Below are 20170 nucleotides of genomic sequence, written 5' to 3' on the forward strand. Positions count from 1 at the left end.
AGACTTTTTCTAAGGTCATACAACCTGTCAGTTGTAGAGTGGGGATTTAACTTTGGGCTGGGTTGATTCCATGGCCAACACATCTATTCATTTTTTTTTTCTTTCAAGTTCTAATCTTAGTGTAGAAATATATATCTATATTTATTTCTGTATATTTATGTGTCTATCTACTTAAATATACACAATGTTGCAATTTTAAAGGCATAATGCATTTTCTAAGATCAAATAACTGCATTTTTTCTTTTAATGCCTAGTGTTGTGTTTTTAATGCCTAGTGTTCTTCTTGGTCTCTGAGCTTCCTGATATTTATGTCACTGAACTTAGAATAACAGCAACAGTAACAACACTCACAGATTAATAATAAGAGCTAGTGTATTTGTATTGCATTCTAGGTGCTAGGCATTGTTCCAAGGCAAGTGCTTTCTATTTATAACTTGCACTAACGTTATGAGGTAATTACTATTATTATTCCCATTTTATAGATGAGGAAACCGAGGTCTAGAGAGGGGGGAGTCACTTGCACAAAGTCACACATTTTGCAAGGGGGGAAGCTGATAGAAGGGGATTGTTGGAAAGGTAGAGAGTGAGTCTGTGTTTTGCTACTGAGCCCATGGTCACTTCAGGTTTGTGGGGAAAACGTAAGGGACTGATTTTCGAAGAGTGGTCTTTTGGCTACAGTGTTGGCACTCCCAGGGGACTGGCTAGAATTGCAAGTTCTCCAATACCACTCCAGGCCTGCTGCCTCAGAAGTTCTGCAGTGGGACCCCACAGTCTGGCATGGGCTACAGATTGAGAACCATGTGCTTGAGAAATGGTCTAGGATGAGGGTATACACCAAGCAAAGGGGCACACAGCGTCTGGCCTGCATTATTGCTTTGCTGCCGTGCCAAAGGGAACCCAGCTGAGGAGCAGGAGTAAGTTCCAGAAGTGTCACTTACTTTTGTCACACCGAGGTCCATATTTATTGGGATCAGAGCAGAACTGACACTGGGAGCCTTGGAAGCCATCTTGGCAAACACATGTCCCATTGCCATTGAGGCCGTCCGCACACTGCAAGCAAAGGCAGGCCCTGAGGGCGTTAGGACAATGCTCCACTGTAAAGAAGTCCCAGATGTTTTTGTGTCATTGCGTGACTTCTCTGAAGTCAGATTCTATCTGACAGGTCTATCAGAGCTAGACATGGCCCTCTGGGACAACTCGTGGAAAGTAGACTCATGTTGCTATCAGCTAAGATGCTAAAACAGGGACAAGCTTGGGGTCCTGAGTCAGGATTTCGAACTTGAAGGGAAGTCATCCAAGGAGGAAGGGTGTCACCATGGTGAACTTGGACCCTGCAAACAATGCTTGAGGGATGGTGTGACCAGCCACCGGCCTTCAGAAGGAAGGTTGGCCGTTCTTTCCAGAGCCTGGCTTGCTCAGCTTTATGACTTTATGACTTTACCCCTGCAGCATAAGACTTTTCACCTTCCACCTCCCCATTTCAGCTGTTTCAAGGTTAGCTTTGCAAGGATCACTGTGTACCTGACTTGGGCACCGGGGACTTCCTGCCATGGCCTGTGGGAGTTAACCGGTGACTACGTTGACTTGTTCTTGCCTCGCCTCAACCCATGGTTGCAGTTATTCCTTCCCTGGAGAGGGGCATATTTTAGATGTGGTTTCTTAAACGCACAGATCCGTGATTTCCCATGTGAACCGCAGCTACTTTTACTTTTGTTTGTTTAGCTCTGGTCTCTAAGCTAGGGGAGATAAGTTTGGGCCTTTATAATTTTACTAGGTTTTGGAGGTGGGTTAATAAAAAGCAATCACTGGGCAGTGTCTGTTTTTCTTTTTCTTTTCTTTTCTTTTTTTTTTTTAAAGTATCACAGACTTTTCATCCTGAAAGAAATCTTGGAGATCAATGCAGGGGACTCTGCTCTCCTCCCATAAGGGGAAAGTGGGGTCAGAGGGAGCCTCATTGAGTTATCCGAGGTCAAGTGCTCAGCAGCAGGAGCGCAGACTTTGGAACACTTCCAGACTTCCCACTCTCTACCCCTGCCACCATCCATCCCTGGCCCAAATTCCTTCTGCTACAGATACCTTCTGTTCTTTGAGCAACTGATCTGTTTCTTTTACTTTCTGCGAACCGTGATGGGCGCCATAGCACTTCTCAGTTTAGTGGTTTTAAAAATTACTCTTCCACTTGACTTAGGACAGGTCAAGCTCAGCACCCATGAAACAGTTTACGTCACCTGGCCGTTGCCCGAGCATGGATTTGAGAAGCCTCCAGGACACTGGTTGCAGTCAGGCCCGTAGAAACCTCTGCAGCACTTTGGTATCTGAGAAACAAAATACATGTTGCCTTTTAAAACTGCAAGCAGAGTGCCAGTTCCTCAAAAGAAATACATTTTAATTTCCATTATTGTAATAAACAACATTAGCTCGACTTCTGCAGATGATGGCATGGCTGGTGTTCCACCATGTGCTCGCCACGTGTGTACTGAGGGCCGACCTCGGGTGCCAAGCCGGCTCTGGCACCATGAGAACAAGACGTGAGGCTTGTGCTCATGGAGCCCATCCTCTATATCATCAGGAAGAGACCATCAATTTTAAAAAAGAGACCCGTATGTGCTGGGAAGACAAAACACTGTAACGAAGTTGTGGCAGGTGGGGGCAAAGGTGGGGGGAGCCTGGGGAGGCCACTGTGGATCAGGTGGTGACAGAGGAAGTGAGAGTTAAACTCTTAAACAATGAATCAGTCCCAGGAAAATCTGGAAAATGCTCCGGGGGAGGGATCGGCAAGTGTGCGCACTCTGGGGTCAGAAGGAGGGTCAGAGACAGGTCAGACATGAGGCAGTGGCCGGTCCATGGGGGAAGTGTCAAGAGTGTGGGTTCTTTGTTAAGAGCGAGAGGCAAGCACAGGAGGGATGGATGCAGGGAAGGGGATGACCTAGACCTCGAGGAGAGAGTCCACCCCACTGTTCCCCTGCGGGAAGACATTACCAAGGCCATCGGCGCCATGTCGCCTCACAGAGGCTGAGGCCCAGGAGTGTGGCCCCGGAGGCCTCACCTGCACTGTGACATTGCAGTACCGGGCACAGCCGCTCTTCAGGCTCCTTACTCTGCCAGTGTAGACACATCTGTGTGTGAAGAGTGTCTGGAGGAAAGCCAACGAGAAAAGAGCACTGAGTCTGCATTTTGAGGTCCTCTGGGCATTGCTCGGCTTCATACCCTGACAGCCTACTTCCGTTTCCCCTCGACGTCAGGCAAGATCACCAGAGCTCTCCAGCTCACGAGGCTCCCTGCCAGAGTTTAGTCCCCTTCTTGAGGCCTCTGTTTCCTTGTTGGTAGAACACAGGCCAGGACTGGCATAAATCAGGGCACATTTATCCTGACTCTCCCTTCCACCAGGACAGACATTGCCAGTTGACCAGGGAACACTTTGCTGTTCATCCTGAGTGTGGCTCAGCTTCCTCTTCCAATCAACAGCCATCCCCAAGCTCCTTCTACATAGAAATTGTGGAGCCAGTAGAGAGTCCCTCTCTAATTTGTAGAAAAATCCACCAAAGGAAATAGGGATGGTCTGAGTTTTTCTCTTAGGAGTGATGCGTAGGCATATGTGGGAAAGTCTTAAATGCAACCTTCCATTCTCTAACCCCTAGTGCCTGATCGTAATTATCTAGAGCTGCCGTTTATCAAGAACGCACTAGGGGCAGACACACTGCACGTATAAGGTCATCAATCTTCAACTCCTTGTGGCTATTTTTCATCCCTCTTTTGCAGATGAGGGAACTAAGGCCCCGACAGGTAAATCATTTTTGCTAAAGAGCCCCATTAGTAAGGGGCAGGTCCAGAGAATGGGTCTTACTATGTCCTTACTTTAGGATATCACAGGCAAGTCATGTAGTCTCTGTCGGCCTCAGATGCCTCATCTGGGGAATGGGATGATAATGCTGATCTCAGGTTTTATCCTAAGCATCCTGTCTCTGGTTCAAGTTTTATGTTAGGTAAACGATGTGGAGACACCCTGTCATCTTAGGCTCCAGCTCAAGAAGGTGGTGTTGAGAACTTCATGGGCTGTGAAATCCTAAAATCTGAGCTATGTAAAGGAATTCCGAGATCACTGAGGAAGGATTATTCAGTCCTCTTGTAGGCTCTCAGGATAATTAAGTAAGTATAGAACATGGGAGGCTGGGAAGGGAAGATTTGGGGCTTTTTTGGTTCTAATCCGTGTATCTAATTCTGCCTTCTTTCTCTCCTTCTCTTCCTTACTTGGGCTGTGGTGATGTAGGATCATGGTTTGGCCGTGTATTAACCGTGTGACCTTGTATGAAGTGTTTTATGTTTCCTTACGTTCGTTCCCAGATCACACGAGGGCTCTGATGGTAATATACCCACCTCGGACGTTTGCTATATAAAGCATTTGGAACAATGCCTGGCACACAGCAGTCACTCTGATGCTAGTCAACATGATTTCCTCTCTTCTCCTCCCTCTCCATTTTCCCCAGTTGACAGCATCCTGTAGGACTTAGGGGTGATGGCTTGACTGAGAAAAATAACTATCTGCACACCTGTGCCATTTAATGTTCATGTTTTGCTTTATTAAATGCTTCTCAGTAGGATTGTGTTAAAGAGCTCATCTCCTTCCTTAGTCACCTATTCTAGTGTTGAATGATACTTCTCACCGGGATGCTCTTTTTCAGGACAAAATTATAGGCAGAGATTTCGATCATCAATTTTTACCTTGGAGCATTTCGCTTTTGTCACCAGTAGAGTACTTGGCATATGAATTCTGGATTATTGTGGAATGATCTGGTTTTCCTTGTTAGACTACAGCTTCTCAACACAAAAAGATAACAAAACAAAACTACGTCTCATTCACCTTTATGCCCTGGGAACCAGCTCTCAATAGATGTATGCAGAATTCAGTCAAACTTGAAAAGGGCTGGATGGTCCTAATGTCCTTCTCTAGATAGTCCTTTCTATCTGAAAAAGTGTTTGGGAAGAGCAAACAGGAGTAATGTGTGGCAGACTATGCCAGCCCCAAATTGGCCACTTTGGCATAAGGATCATTTTGAGCTCAAGGCATACTTGAAAAACAGCAAATAGAAAAGGGACACTCTGATTTTCCCCCTTTCCTTTCAGAGAACAGGAGATAAAGCTCCCCTGTGGAAGATGTCCTGCTTGTACCAGGACAAAAGAGACCTCTTGTCACCAGAGACAAGAAGCCGATGCAGGGAAAAAGCTGCACAAAGGGACCTTGCTAAAATAACTCCAAATTTCCTCTAGCCTCCCTGTACATTTCAGTGACTTTCCCACAATTTCCTTCCTTTATTTAATCTACCACATCCACACAAACATTTGGGTTTTGCCATTTATTTGGGTCTTTGCTTTCCTATGGGCACTCCCATGTACACATAAAATCTGTGAACTTTTCTCTTGTTAATCTGTCTAATTCTCAGCCCCAGCCCGATACCTTAGGATGGTGAAGGCAAAGATTTGACTCCCCTACACAGATTTAAGAGGGTGAAGTAGAGAAGGAATGAAGCTTTACTGAGTAGCCACTTGATTTAGGTATTGTACTTGGGTTTTTATCTCTGCTAATTCCCCTGTTATTATTATTATTAGTTACAGACAAAAAAAAAACACCCTTTGTTTAAGAAGGTTAAACAATGCAGCCAGTGTTAATGAGCAAGGATTCAAACGCAGCTCTGTCTACCCTCCCCCATATAGTGGGCTTTCTACCATCCCCCCTTTGTTAGGCTGAGAGCCAATCTGACGTTACTCCAGTTGGAATTTATATCTTTTAAGAAGAAAGGTAGAAAGGATGAGAAGCAACACCAGTAGGGTTGCTTGGGTGATGTGTGGTTTCTCGAAGCTGTCACACTCACCGTGGGCTCAGAATTAGCAGGACATTTGCTCCAATACACCAGAGAGCAGCTCACACAGGTGCCCTGGAAGGAAAGACAAGGTTCAGTATAGGCATCCCTGTAAGAGGGAGCAGGGGACCACCCTACCTGGCCTCATGCTTCCTTCCTCCAGGGGACCACTCCTGGCCTCCCTCTCTATTCCCTAGTTCCCGGAGAGAAGGAGGGAAGTCAGTGCCTGTGCCAGAAGGTTTGGGAGCTGGAACTGATCTCGTTCAGAGCAGCCTCCTCCTCTCCCTCTTTCAAGGTTAGATCGACTGTCCACTGGCCTGAGGTTTCTGATTGACTCTCCGCCATGTAGAGGCACCTGTCCCTGAGGAAGCATTGCAGTTATCCACCTGTGCCAGAGATGAAGCATTAGCACTGGTCACACATGATAGCCTTGTTCTCCAATTAGCTTAGCAGCAGCAAAGCGGAGCATTGAGTCTCTGCCTTTTAGTCTCCCTGGGCTTCTTCCTTCACTTGAATTCAGGAGGATGGAGAGCCTCCTCCAAATCTCTCCAAATCGATTTTCTGATCTTCTCCTTTGGGCTCTGTGCTCCAGCAGGTAGACCTGAAAGAATGTTCTCTTGCCTCCCCTGCCTAAAGTCTTAATTGTCTTGGCCAGTGTGAGATGCCAGCAGGATGCTAGTGGGTAGGAGGAGGGCAATATTGAGGTATTTCTTCCCTACCTCTCTGCTTGGGCACCTTCACTATAGCTCCTGCCTGATGTCACCTTCCTCCATTCTTCCAGCTCTCACTGGGTTCAGGCACCTCCTAGCCCTCCCCTCCTCCCCTCCCAGGGTGGTAATGGTTTCCTGCCATTGCTTCTCCTTGATGCTCCAGCAAAACTGGTTTGTCTCCTTAGCCCTGCCCACCCCCCTCTAGTAGCATCTTCATTAAAGTCTCTTCATTTGAACCATTGGGGTAACTTCTGTTTCCTGTAGGAACCCTAACTAGTACAGAGAATTAGTAATTAAACCTCTAAAATCCAAACATACAAGACTAAAACCAGCTATGGGTTCAGGCTGGTGAAAACTGAGACTCCTAGACAGTGCCAGCTGCTCCTACCCTGTGCTAGCCCCAAACACTTTGCAGAGAATGCATTTGCAGTTTTTTAAAAAAGGATTTTATGTATTTGTTTATTTATTTGAGAGGGTGAGACAGAGCAAGAGAGAGCACAAATGGTGGGGAGGAGGAGAGGGGAAGGAGGCTCCCTGCTGAGCAGGGAGCCCAACAAAGAGCTCCATCCCAGGACCCTGAGATCATAACCTGAGCCAAAGGCAGATGTTTAGCCAATTGAGCCACCCAGGCGTCCCAGCTTTGGACTCTTAACAGATCTAATCAAAACCATCCTAAATCATGTAGAGCAGATAGATCTGACTTTAAACCCAGAGAAAATAGTAAAAGAAGACTCTATCCCAAGATATTGGGTATTGGGAAGCTCTTTTCTCTATTAAACGAAGATTCTTTGGGTTGTGGCTCAAACCCACATCTAGATTCTTTCCTTTGGGAATTTGGAGAACAAGCTTTTAAGCAACCTGGAACAGAGCAACTTTGCAACAAGGCAGGCAGTTGGGGATGCCCTTATCCCTGCATAGACTTCTTTCCTTGAACTTGAATGGCAGCTGCTTGGGATGGGGAAGTTCTAAAGTCAATAATTAGACTCTTATTGAATCTTTTCGGCAGAGGTCCTATTTTCCAAAATCTTTCACCTTTGGGATAGAAGATGAGATTATTCTTATCAGGCCTGTTCTCATCTTCACCCTGGCCCAAGCCAGGCGATGTACCTGCCAATACTTTTTTTTTCAAAGAATGAACCAAACTTTAGTCACTGCCAGGGACTGGCTAGGAAAGTGATTGAGTTTCTGCCTCTCTTAAAAAGGGATGCTCAGGGGACGTCTGGGTGGCTCAGTTGGTTAGGCGGGTGCCTTCGGCTCAGGTCATGATCCCAGCATCCTAGGATCGAGTCCCACATTGGGCTCCTTGCTCAGCAGGGAGCCTGCTTCTCCCTCTACCTCTGCCTGCCATTCTGTCTGTCTGTGTTTGCTCTCTTTTTCTCTCTCTGACAAATTAAAAAAAAAAAAAGGATGCTCAGAATGGAATCAGATTCCCCCGTTGGCATATGACTGGCATGGAGTATGGGTACCTGTACAATATCCTAAAACATATTGGGAACCAGCCACAATCCTCTACCAGGTGACCAAACAGCTATTTCCAGGCTTCATGATAAAAAGAGGGATCAGTAAATAAAACCTATAAAGTGAGGCCATTATTCCTCATTCAATGCCCATGTTCCAAGGATATTTTGAGAACAATCATTGAAGCATTATCGCAGTGTTCTGAAAAGAAAGACCCAGACCTATTATTGTGGCAACTTCAGGGGTATGGTTTCCATGGGAACTGAAAGATCCCATGTACAGCAGTGTTGAGATTTGGGGTGCTCGGAATAAAACCGGCTCACCCAAGTTGGTTGCCATGGAAATGGGAAAGGTCACTAGAGGGCACACAAGCTCACAGGCAAACAGAAAGTTTGGTATTTGAAAAGAAATACGGAAAGACGGTTGATTGGCGAGGGCCAGAGCACTCATCTGAGAAGAAATTCTTTCTTACATTTCTTGGAGGAAAGCTATGGGCTTGGAGCAAGGTGGTCCCAGGTGACACAGGCAGGGACGGATCCCACTTCTGGTGTAGCTGGCTGAATAGTGTTCCTCACCAAATTTGTGTTCCCTTGATTAAGTCTTTGCAAATGTAATTAGTTAAGATGAGGTCATACTAGCTTGGGGGGCGAGTTCTGAATCTAATGACTGGTGTCACAACAGAAGGGAGGGGTACACACACAGCGACCGGCACAGGGGAGAAAGCCATGCAAACACAGAGGCAGAGGTTGGAATAACGCAGCTACAGGTTGAGGAACGCCGAGGATTGCCGGGAGGCATCAGAAGCTGGAAGAGACGAGGAAGGATCCTTCCTCCCAGGGCCTTCCCCGGGGAGCACGGCCCTGCTAATACCTTGATTTTAGACCCCTGGCCTCCAGAACGGTGAGAGAATACATTTCTGTTGCTCTAAGCTTCTTCGTTTGTGGTCATTTGTTACGGCAGCTCTAAAGAGCCACTAGAGCTGGGAGGCGTTGGTCATAGTGGAACATTCCCACAAGAAGCCTCAGTTGACAGTTTATGAACTGGGACTTCAGGCCCACCTGCCTCTTTGTGGGGACAGAAACCCATGTGGAATGAGGCTCTTGGGGTGAGGTCCTCCTTGTCAGCTTCCTCAGAAGTGTGAGAGGGAAGGACGTTGTCTGCCCTGTGGGGCTGTTCGGGAGCTCCTCTTTATTTATTTTCTTAGTTTCCTTACCAATTTCATCTCTCTCTTGCTTTCATCACATCGGTGGGGCAGAATTGGCACAATGGAGGGAGGAATGAGGACGCCAGTCAGGGTGTAGATTCGGCCGTTTTTGGCAATGACCTCTGTCTCTTCGATGGCCACATCATTTGCCAGAACCTGTCCCTGGAAAGAAACAGTGACATGTTTCATTCTGTCCTGCAGGACACCAGCTGTCCCCAGGCAGAGCTGGGTGCCGGTGACCTCTCAGAGGGTTGCTATGAGAGGGGCCTGGCTGACAGGAAAAGATGGGTCTTTTTAAAACAAATGTTGGTTTATTTATTTTAGAGAGAGGGGGAGATGGTGAGCAAGTGGGTGTGGGGGGGCAGAGGGAGGGAGAGAATCCCAAGTAGGCTTTGTGCTCCATGGGGAGCACCTGAGGCTTGATCTCCAGACCCTGAGATTATGGCCTGAGCCAAAACCAAGAGTCGGTTGCTTAACTGACTGAGCTACCCAGGTGCCCCAGGGGAAGATGAATTTTTCTTTTTAAAGATTTTATTTATTTATTTGAGAGAAAGAGAGAGATAGGAAACACAAGCAGGGGGAGCATCAGAGGGAGAGGGAGAAGCAGGCTCTCCGCTAAGCAGGGAACTTAATGCAGCGTTCAATCCCAGGACCTCGGGGATCTGACTTTAGCCAAAGGCACATGCTTAACTGACTGAGCCACCCAGGTGCCCAGGAAAGATGGATATTTTTTAAAAAGATTTTATTTTTTTTATTTATTTATTTGACAAAGAGGGAAAGAGAGAGAGAGAGAGAGCGCACAAGCAGGGAGAATGGAAGAAGGGGAAGCAGGCTCCTTGCTGAGCAGGGAGCCTGATGAGGGACTCGATCCCAGGACCCCAAGATCATGACCAGGACTGAAGGCAGACGCTTAACCAACTGAGCCGCGCAGACATCCCAGTAAAGATGGATCTTAAATGAGTTCCTGACCGACACCAGGCAAGGATGTCTCTGTAGACATGGTCCTTGCTGGTGCAAGGCGGGAAGGGGGTAACCATTCCAGTCCTATGATATATTTGCCAAGAATCCTCGGGTTAACCATTTTACCTCTCTGTTGATGAAGCAGGGATCCATTCATTCCAGATACATTTATGGATCCTGTATCATGCTCTGTTTTGAGCTCTGGGGATACATATCAGTAAAAAATCCAGACAAATCCCCACTTAAGTTGCAGGGGAGCGAGCAGAAATTGAACAGGTTGGCAAAGAATTCTGACCTCGACTTTCGCCGCAGAACGGCTCCACCTGTTGTATTAAAGGCAACTCCATACTTCCTGTGGCCCCGGTCAGAAGCTCAGGAGAATTCTTCCTCTAATCCATCAGCAGATTCCCTTGGGGCTTCCTTTGAAATGCCTTCAGAATACAACCACCTCCTCCCACAGCCCTGCTACCACCCTGGTCTGAGTCACCATCATTCTGCTCTGGGTTACTGCAGTCAGCTTCTAACTAGCTTCCCCGAGTAGACGTCTGATCGTGTCACTCCACTGCTCGAAATCCCGTATGGCTCCTCATCTCCTTTAAAGTAAGAATTCTTAGGCCATGTGTGACCTGACCCCATTTCTCCTTCTCCCTCCCACTACCTTGCTCTCTCCTACCTCTCTTCCTTCATCCCCTCTGTTCCAGCCATGATGACCTTGCTCTTCCTCAACAAGGTCAGGCATACGCTCCTTTCTTTGTGCCTTTCTCTGCTTTCCTTTCTCTGGAATGTTCTTTCTCCCAGATATGCACACAGCTTGCTTGTTTCTTCATTTCCTTTAAACCTTTGCTCAGATGTTCTCTTCTCCATGAGGATTTGCTGGGCACTTTACCTAAAATGTCGGCCCCATGCTTGCTTTATGTCCCCCTTCTTTGTTTGTTTGCCTTAGCACTTACTACCTTCTAATGTATTCTATGTTTTACTTATTTGTTTATTGTTTATCTTCCTATTTACTAGATTGAAACTTCCATGAAACCAGGAACTCTTCTCTATTTGCTCATTGGTCTACATTTAAGACCCAGAATGGTGTCTGGCACGTAGTGGGCACTCAATAGATACAGAAAAAATGCATCATCATCATCATCATCACCACCAACGATGAATCAACAGGAGACATAATCTGCATGCTGTCAGAACTCTTGGCGATATTAGCAATAATGTTGCCTTCGCTGAGTTTCTTAAATAAGGCATGTTCTCTCCCATCACAGGGCCTTTGCACATGTTCTCCCTTCTGCCTGGAACTCTCCTCTGCTCTTCCCTGCCCAAGTTCTCTGTACTCATTCTTTGAAGCCTGGCTGAAGCATTGCTTCTTCACTGAGGGGCTCTAGACACCCAGCCTCCTCTTACTATAAACTCTCATTATAATTATAACGGCACTTAATATAATTGTAATTAAATAATGAGCTGGTCATTAATTAGTTGCTCAAAGTTGGTTTTCCTTGCTAGACCGTAAGCTTGTCTTCTTCATTGCGTTATCCTGGACATCTAGTTCAGAGTCTCACATCCGCAGTTGCTCAGCAAATAAAGGAAATCATGAAATACAAGAAATAACAAATGAGTGAAGTAATCAAGATCGTAAGCTTGGGAGTTAGGGTAGAGGTAGGATAACCTGGTGAACAATCATAAACAGAGCAAAAATGCATGTGAGTCACGACAGCAGAGGTTGAATTTTTTCACCTACGTTGCTGGTGGTGTTGAACTGTATGATCTGGTTGGCCAGGGTCCTAATGTGTGGGGTCACAATGAGAGTAGCCACTTCAAGCTGTAAAGAGAAGAGAACAGCACAGACATTTTGAGCAATGCATAGAGCCTTGCTTTTGTAAAGTTTTCACTGGAAAAAATAGCCTGGAATTCTAGGAAATAAATAATGTCATCAGTTTCGTGGCTTTGAGGGTTTCTTTGATAAGGGGTTCATTATGCATTGCTAAAGGCATGCCTAGAGCTACAGATAAAGAACAACTGCCACGTGTTTTCTAGCGCTGTAATAATGGAATCTAAGTCAAGGTCAGATATGTGGAAAGCAGGAAAAAATAGGGCAGGAAAGTGGAACCAACCTGAGTAAATGGGACAATGTGGTATCTGACGAGTTCCAGAAGCTTCCGAGATCCCTGCAACAGAATTAAAATACTTCTTTAGTCATTGCAGAAAATACAACTTTCCCCCTTTTGTGGGAATTTCCCCCGATGACTTTGGATGTATAATCAAGGAAAGTCAATGCCCCATAATCTCTTCACTGGGAAGTGCAGGATGAGAAAAACCCCATCTCCAAAGGGCTGACATTCACCAAATTCCTCCCTTGTGGCAGGACCTGTTCTGAAAGCACTATAGGCACATTTTATTTAACTTTCTTAAAAGCCTTGTGAGGGAGGGACTGCTATTGACTCATTTTATGTGTGATAACACTGAGTTTTAAAGACATGACAGAGGTCACAAAGCTAACTTAGGATAATAAGACTAAGACGTTCTCAGTCACTCTGTTCCATTACCTCTCTGAATGGCTAAAGCTACATTCTGGAATGTCTAAGACAGCCTCAGTTGATGATTCTGTTTCATTTTCTCTGTAAATAGATGTCTGCTTGTCAGGCCACGTGCTGGTTAGTCAGGAATACACAATCCTTCTTAGGACTGTCTGGGCAGGATACTCCCTTCTTCTGAGCCACCATGGTCCACGCTCATCTCTCCTTCAAAACCCTTTCCACTCTTCCTCATGCTTCAGAAACATTGGAGTGGTGGAGAAAAAAGAGTCTTGGGACTATCAGCAGAGTAAGCAATCCCCGTAGGGTGCGCTGGGGAGAGCGAACAGAGGTGAGGAGCACAGGGAACCGCTCTCTGGGGACCAGCAGCCGTGGGGATCTGCAATCTCGCTGGGAGATTACAGAGCTGGGAGTTACAAGCTACATAACCTTTGAGTTCTGCTTCATAAGTGGTATAGCCGTGGTCACTCTGGCTTGGACAAGAAGAGGATCACAAATCCAGATCGTAGTCACCTCTCAGAAGCTGACATGCCAGGGACATGTCCTAACAGTGAGGAGTCCCAGGTTGAAAGAGAACCCTGCTGAATCTGAGTCCCATGTGCCCAGACTCCCCTCTGCACTTGTTCTAGGTCCCAAGGCTGGGGCAGTTTCCTGTAAACAGAGTGATCCCCATCCTGGCTCTTCTGGTACAACTCTGCTGTCCACCTCGCATGTTGGCAGCCCCATTCACTCTCAAGTAACCTGGTGTGGATGATACCTTGTATGGCCACCCTATCGAGAAGCCAAAAGTAGTACATGGAGGTCAGGGTTGCCCATAAAAAAGTTGGAGTTGAACCCCAGGTAGCCAGCCCTGGCAGCGATGTTTCTGTAGCCTTGGCTCTGTTACTCTGTGACTTCAGCCTCAGACTCTGGCTCTCACCTTCTCCTTGCAGCTGCTTTCTGGTACCCACAAGTGAGGATTTGCAGGCAGAAGCAATGCGATTCCAAATTTGGATGCTTAGTGGTGGAAGGGGTGAGCAAAAGTGGGGACCCCTGGGAAATGTCAGCCCAAACTGGATTACAAGCTCCTGGAAGGCAGGGGCCGGGTCTGTCTGGCTTATTAATCAGAATCCCAGGCCACACAGTGGGCCGCGCATCAACATTTGTGCCGGTAAGTTAAAAGCGGGAACGGGGTCCTGGGAAGAGCACTGAGCTGGACCTTGAGGTCCCGAGTTCTAATCCTGATTGTGCTGCTGTGACCTTGAGCAAGGCACGTAGCTAGGCTCGGTTTTGCCTGCAAAATAAAGAGAGTGGTGCGGACCCCTTCCATCCCTCTGATTGCGTAGGGAAGATGTTATCAACTGGATCGTTCACTTCTAAAGGCCCAAGAATTAATTGGTGTTGGATCCTTTTTTACAAGAAGAAGCAGAATGAAAGCAACAAAGGAATTGATTGGTATCATTCCCGCCATTGTGTGTGTGCCTGTCGCCTTGTCTGGCTGGGAGCCACGAGGACCATCGCTCAGTTAGAATTGAGTCCATTGTGGCTCAAATCGACAGGATGCACGTCCAGGTGCTGCTGTTTGTAGCAGAGCCTTTCCGTGTAGTTAATGCATCCTTTCCCTTATGAAGACATTCGCTTCCTCCCTGCTGTTTTAGGTAAAAATAACAAAAATCCAGCCCTTTGATGCCAGGGCAGAAAGAGAGTTTTTCTACCAAATTGTTAACATGACCCCGAACTCTGCAGTTTCACCTCCCTTTGTCCCACGTTACTTGCAAGGTATTTGTGAGGTGGCAAGGGTCAGTCTCTCTGGTTCCCTGTGCTTGCATTTCACCTAGTTCAGCGAGGAAGTCGTAAACTGGGGCTGGTCCTCAGTAGCTGTGGCCTCTGTGTGGATAGGATGGTTACCAGACTGAAGTTTTGCTTCGGGGAGAAGCAAAAACATACACTGGAAAGGAAACATGGCACTCTAAAATTGGAATTAGAAGCCATTCCTCTAATAAATCAGTTTATTTTCCATCTCCTGGGCATAGCCTCTGGGGCCTTTTCTGTCTCCAGCTGAGATTCTTCCCTGAAATAAAGCTGAAGGATGCTATTAAAATTTTTGGAGAGGAGTTTTAACTAAACAGGTTCTGGGGCTGAGAGAAAAGTGGAAATGATCATTCTATTCCTCGCTTAGAAATTAAAGTGGAGAACAGTTTTGACTCGGAATGAAGAGATTTGAAGTGTTTATATTCTCTGCAGTAGCATCCAAGAGCAAAGAGACAGAAAGCCAGGAGCAGTGGTGTGCTGGTAAATCAGATCTGTGGGGAAACAAAGGATTTTTGCCATGGGTGTTATATACAAACAATGAATCATGGAACACTACATCAAAAATTAATGATGTGCTGTATGGTGACTAACATAACATAATAAAAAAGTAAATAAAGTTTAAGGAGGAAAGGAAAAAAATATTCCCACCATAGGCTAATTTCGAGTTACAAGGCAATCTTTACTGAACGAAGCTGGGAAGAGGTACACAATCCACTTTTTAAAAAAAATTATTTATTTATGCATTTGACAGAGATCACAAGTAGGCAGAGAGGCAGGCAGAAAGCAGAGAGAAGAAGGGAAGGAGGCTCCCCTCTGAGCAGAGATCCCAGGACCCTGGGATCACGACCTGAGCCGAAGGCAGAGGTTTTAACCCACTGAACCAACCAGGCTCCCCTACACAATCCACTCTTGAAAGTCCGAGCAAGCCAGCCAGCTCCAGCCACAATTAGAAGGAGTTATGAAGAAAAGTGTTTGACAGGAAAGCAGGGAGGTTGATATTTTTCTATTCTAATTAAAAGGTTTTGTTTTAATTTTAAGTGTAGCTGGTTAAGTGTCTGAGAACTTCTTTAATATTATTTTTAAAAACTGGTATCAAATTAGAAGCTATGTACTCGACAAAGCCATATAATCTCAGGATTTTAATAATTTCCCAGGGGAGCCACATTACTTTTTAGCTTTAAAATTAAGTATTAGGGTGAGTGCCAAAGAGAGCTATAACCATCTTTCTGCAATAGCTAGGTTTCAGAAAGCTTGTACGTGAATTGTACTTTTAAAATAACGTCCTATCTTGAAGACACTGGGAAATCTACATTTTAAGTAGAAACCTGTAGCAAATCCTTTAATATGGCGAATATTTGTTTGCAGTGTAAGATATTACATATATTTTTCGACCCATATATTTTTAATTCAAAGTTTCTGAAGGCAAGATATCCTTGTAGATACCTAAAAGTATCCTAGAAAGGTGTGTATCCATGTGCTTCTCTAAACCATACATGCTAAAAGATTCAGGGTTCCAAAACAGTGTGGCCTGGGTTAGAAAGTTGGTTCTCCCACAAATGTCTAATTCTACATCTCATGGAAGTGTCATTAAATCAAAATGCTTGGGGTATGGATTGTGAAGCTGCCAACCTAACAAACTCTAAGGGTGATTCCTAAGTATACTGAAGTTTAGAAATCACTGCCCTAAAAGATTTGGATCCTCCATTCTGTATAATGAACCAATCCACCTGAGGTCATGGATAGTCTTGCCTCATTGCCAAGATGGAAGCTTGATTTCAGGGCACTGGAGGAAAGCTTGTGGCCCTTCCTATAATTCCATCATTTGACATTCTAATGAACAAAAGTCCATAATTAGGTACTCTTCCCTTTGGTTGAAGCCTGTTATTTCTGGGAGAGGAAACATTAAATGGTTTCAGTCACTTATACTCTTGTGTGAAGGAGTAAAAAAAAAATCTCTTTTCTAGAGAGAATGTGAAAGAACTGAAGGGCTTTATGGTATTTAAGGAGAGGGTTATTATGAAGAAGGATGAAAGCAATAGAAAGGAATGCCTGGGGCATCTAAAAATAACATTTATTCCTTTTTCTTTTTTTAAAAAAAAGAATTCTCCATTCTAGCATGGAGCCCAACATGGGGCTTGAACTCACGACCCTAAGATTAAGACCTGAACTGAGATCAAGAGTCAGACACTTAACTGACATTTATTCCTTTTAAATTTAGCCTAGAACTGGCCTAGAATGGTCCAGTTTAGAGTTCATTTACTAGGTGGTTTTAGAAATTGTAGGAAACTTAAAATATTGATTTTGCTACTGAGAAATATTAGAAGAGCCAGGAAAAATCAAACCAATTATTTAGACCTGGAGTTGCAAATAGATTTCATTTCCTGTGCTCAGTCTGGCTGGCTACTTGGATCTCTGCTTAGGAGATTGGAGCCACATCCATAGTTCCTGAGGACTGTGATTGATTAATGATGTCTGCCTTGGTGGGGCCTAGGAGGATAGATGGTGATTCATGTGTCACTTGTTGAACATCGCTAGTTTGGAAAAAGTCTGTATGGGCTGACATTATGTCATCAGAATAAGTAGGGTGTCCTACCTCTGGAGAAAGGAGGTAATCAAGAGTGCCATCCTTCATATTGTTTAACGCTTCATTACTTGGAACAAAAATGGTGTATGGTCCACCAGTCCCATCTTCATCTAAGGCATGTCCCACATTGGTTTCCTGCATTTGAGGAATGAAATTTTATATCTGCAACCTATCTCTGACAAATACTAGAAGTCATTCCTTAGCAAACATTTATAAATAACATCACTGCTCATTATACAAAAGACTGGACATAAAACCATTTTCCAGAAATTCATGAAAAGTACATACCTCTAACAAAGATCTGAACTTGCTGTATCTTGGTTGTAGCATTGTCATTATAGTTTGCTAAAAATCATGACAAGAAATAGGTGGTTTAGGATATAGACACTCCAACATTCAAAGGTTCATGGCGGAGTTTATGTATAAATGTCAATAGGATCCTGGTCAACTGCAACTCAAAATAGAAATGTTTCCTATTATCATGGGATTAGTGGTTCAGATCTGCATGTTCTGCATGTTTGGGCATTATCAAATGAGTCAAAAGAAATAAATTTTTATCACAGTGAGGACTGCCCTGCTCCGTAAAGGATAATTGTTCGTGACAACTGGTCACTGGACTGAATCTTCATATGTGGCCATAAAAAAGGTAATAAAATTGAGATCTTTCCAACACCCAATGCAACACCTAATGCATGTTTTTCTTTCTGTTGGCAGAATTCTATTGAAAATAGAAATTATCCCTTTTTCCCCATGGTTAAGGTCCTAGTAAAGATGAAGGACAAGCACATAGTGTTGACATGCGTTTTCTTCTTTGATATGACTCTCCAGGGAACAAAGAAAGATGGATTTGGGTTGACCTAACTTTTACCTGAAACGCTCACCTCAGTGTTGCTCTCAAATGCGGGTGCCATCTTGTCCATGGCTCTGTCGAGGATGTGCAGGAGCCCATTGGAAGCAACTATGTCCCCCTGTATAATTTTTACATTATTTTTGCCTCCATAGAGTTTAAGCTTTAGTTGATTGTCCTAAATCACCAAGAAAAAAATAAAATTAACGTGGTATCCTTGAAGAAGTGTTGGATTAGAAGTACTGAGTCCTTGGGTTCTGTCATTTATTGGCTGTATGATTTTCGATAAGTCACTTAACCCAAAATGGGAAAGATGTCATTTGCTTGCTTGACTTCACAGGTCTTTCATTCATTAAGATCAAATGAGGTAATGTGTGAAATCACTGATGACCACCAGGGATTGCTAAATGTGAATAGGAATCATAAGTCTCACCAAATAGACTGCAAGGTCAGAAAGGGCAAAATGATTCAATTTACTGTAAACTTATCACCTACTTTAGTGTGTTGTGTGGACAAGGCACAAAATAAAAAATTTTTGTTGTATAAATGACCGAAGCTAATTCCCTCTTCCTTTCACGTGGCTCTTAAAAGCTATAGATAATAAATACCTGTTGAATGAGTAAATGAATGAGTGAATGAATGAATGAATTGGTGAAAGAATGTCCTTGTGAGAAAAGAAGATATGTTTTCATCCATCTGTCTGATATCTATCGATCATCCATCCATTCATACATCCATCTGTCCACCTATCCATCCAACCACCCATCCATCCATTCTTTAATCCTCACACATACACAGTACAACATACTGGTTAATGACTCAGGTCTTGGAGTCAAGGAGATCTGCATTTGAACCCTGGCTTTGGCCCTTACCTGTGATCTCTCAGTTTTCCCACTTGAAAAATCACCTTTACTGAGTTGTTGCAAGTCTTATGTAACATAAATAAAAGTTCATCTCAGTCCTTCGTATAGAGTAAGTACTCGATAATCTAACAACTATTGATATTTGGTGAAATGCAACAATATACCATACATCACGTTTTGTCTATTGATCATGTCCCCTCTGGCTCAGTGAAGTCAGAGAAAGAGTTATTTGTGAGAGGGGAGGAAGATAGTTTTACTTAAACAACGGAACAGAACTAACAGCATTAGGAGAGATGGAATGCTAGGTTTGCTGAGGATGGATAAACTCCAGCAACCTAAAACAAACAATCCATTTCCTTTTGCAAGGGGGATGCAGATCTGGCTTTGTGCTGGTGCTTCCAGGAAAGAGGTTTACTGCAAAGCTTCTTCTTGCTGGCACCTGAATGACCTTCTTTTGGAGATGAATTCAGACCACAGCAAAATATTTATAACCCCCTTTCCAAAACAGATCCCACCTGCCCGATCCTTCCCAGTGTTGCTCTCTGCTTCTTCCCTCATAGGGAAGTGCTTTGGCAAACAAGGAATAAGGAAGGAAGTTCTTCATAACCTTCATGAGCCCAACCACAGATAGGGTCAGCTGTGGGCACTGGCTCAGGGGACACTTTTGTTCTGGAAGTGAAAATCAGAGAGAGACTTACATTATCACCATGGAAGATTTCTCCTGACTTTCCAGTCAAGGTGTAGAAAGTGTCTGTGTTATTCATACGTTGGGTGTTCATCTGCCCAGCAATTATGTGGAGTTTCACGAAGTACCGAGCAGCCTCCTTATCCATCAAGAGCTCTTTGATCTGAGGAAAGAGAGCCAGTTCTTTCAATTTCCACTGGTGTTGGAAGGACAAAATGAGGTTGTGAGGGATGCATTAGTCAATCAAAGACATCAATGCAAAGGCACCATAACTCGGGCTTGGGCTCTTTCAGACACAGGTGGCTTTGGCGGGGAGCACAATCTAGAGGGTGGGAGGCAGTGCTCAGTGTCCTCTCAAACCACCAAGAGTGAGGAAGGTGCAGGCAACCAGGAATCAGCTTGAACCCAGGGAGTAGATGTGGATGAAACAAGAAGTTACGTGAAAAGAAAGTGCAGACTAGATCCATGGAGCTTTTGAACAGGAAAATTAGGATTACTGAAATCTACTGGATCAAATCTACATTTTGTCAGTATTATATATCATCAGCAACCAATCAACAGATTCTTTTAATTAACTCTGTGTTAAATAATCTACATAGTAAACAAGAGACCTCATGCACAGTACCTCATGAGATACACTCAATATTTGTGAGTTCTTCCCCCTATAGGAGAGATGTGAGGCTAT

At 44.6% G+C, this 20170-nt stretch overlaps 1 protein-coding gene across 1 annotated transcript in view; it reads right to left on the reverse strand.

Moving 5' to 3' along the window:
* Window positions 1–20170, reverse strand: part of STAB2 (stabilin 2) — a gene marked incomplete at its 5' end in the record, with an annotated part of 166400 nt that overhangs the window by 86266 nt on the left and 59964 nt on the right. The window contains 11 exons of the mRNA XM_080811181.1: window positions 939–1050; window positions 2229–2315; window positions 3047–3133; window positions 5868–5930; window positions 9237–9389; window positions 11923–12003; window positions 12296–12349; window positions 17100–17225; window positions 17379–17435; window positions 17972–18115; window positions 19499–19648. Of these exons, the coding sequence (XP_080667307.1) occupies window positions 939–1050; window positions 2229–2315; window positions 3047–3133; window positions 5868–5930; window positions 9237–9389; window positions 11923–12003; window positions 12296–12349; window positions 17100–17225; window positions 17379–17435; window positions 17972–18115; window positions 19499–19648 (1114 nt within the window). The remainder of the gene's footprint in view (window positions 1–938; window positions 1051–2228; window positions 2316–3046; window positions 3134–5867; window positions 5931–9236; window positions 9390–11922; window positions 12004–12295; window positions 12350–17099; window positions 17226–17378; window positions 17436–17971; window positions 18116–19498; window positions 19649–20170) is intronic.

This window comes from Martes martes, assembly GCF_963455335.1.
Source record: "Martes martes genome assembly, chromosome: 8".
NCBI classification, from domain to species: Eukaryota; Metazoa; Chordata; class Mammalia; order Carnivora; family Mustelidae; genus Martes; species Martes martes.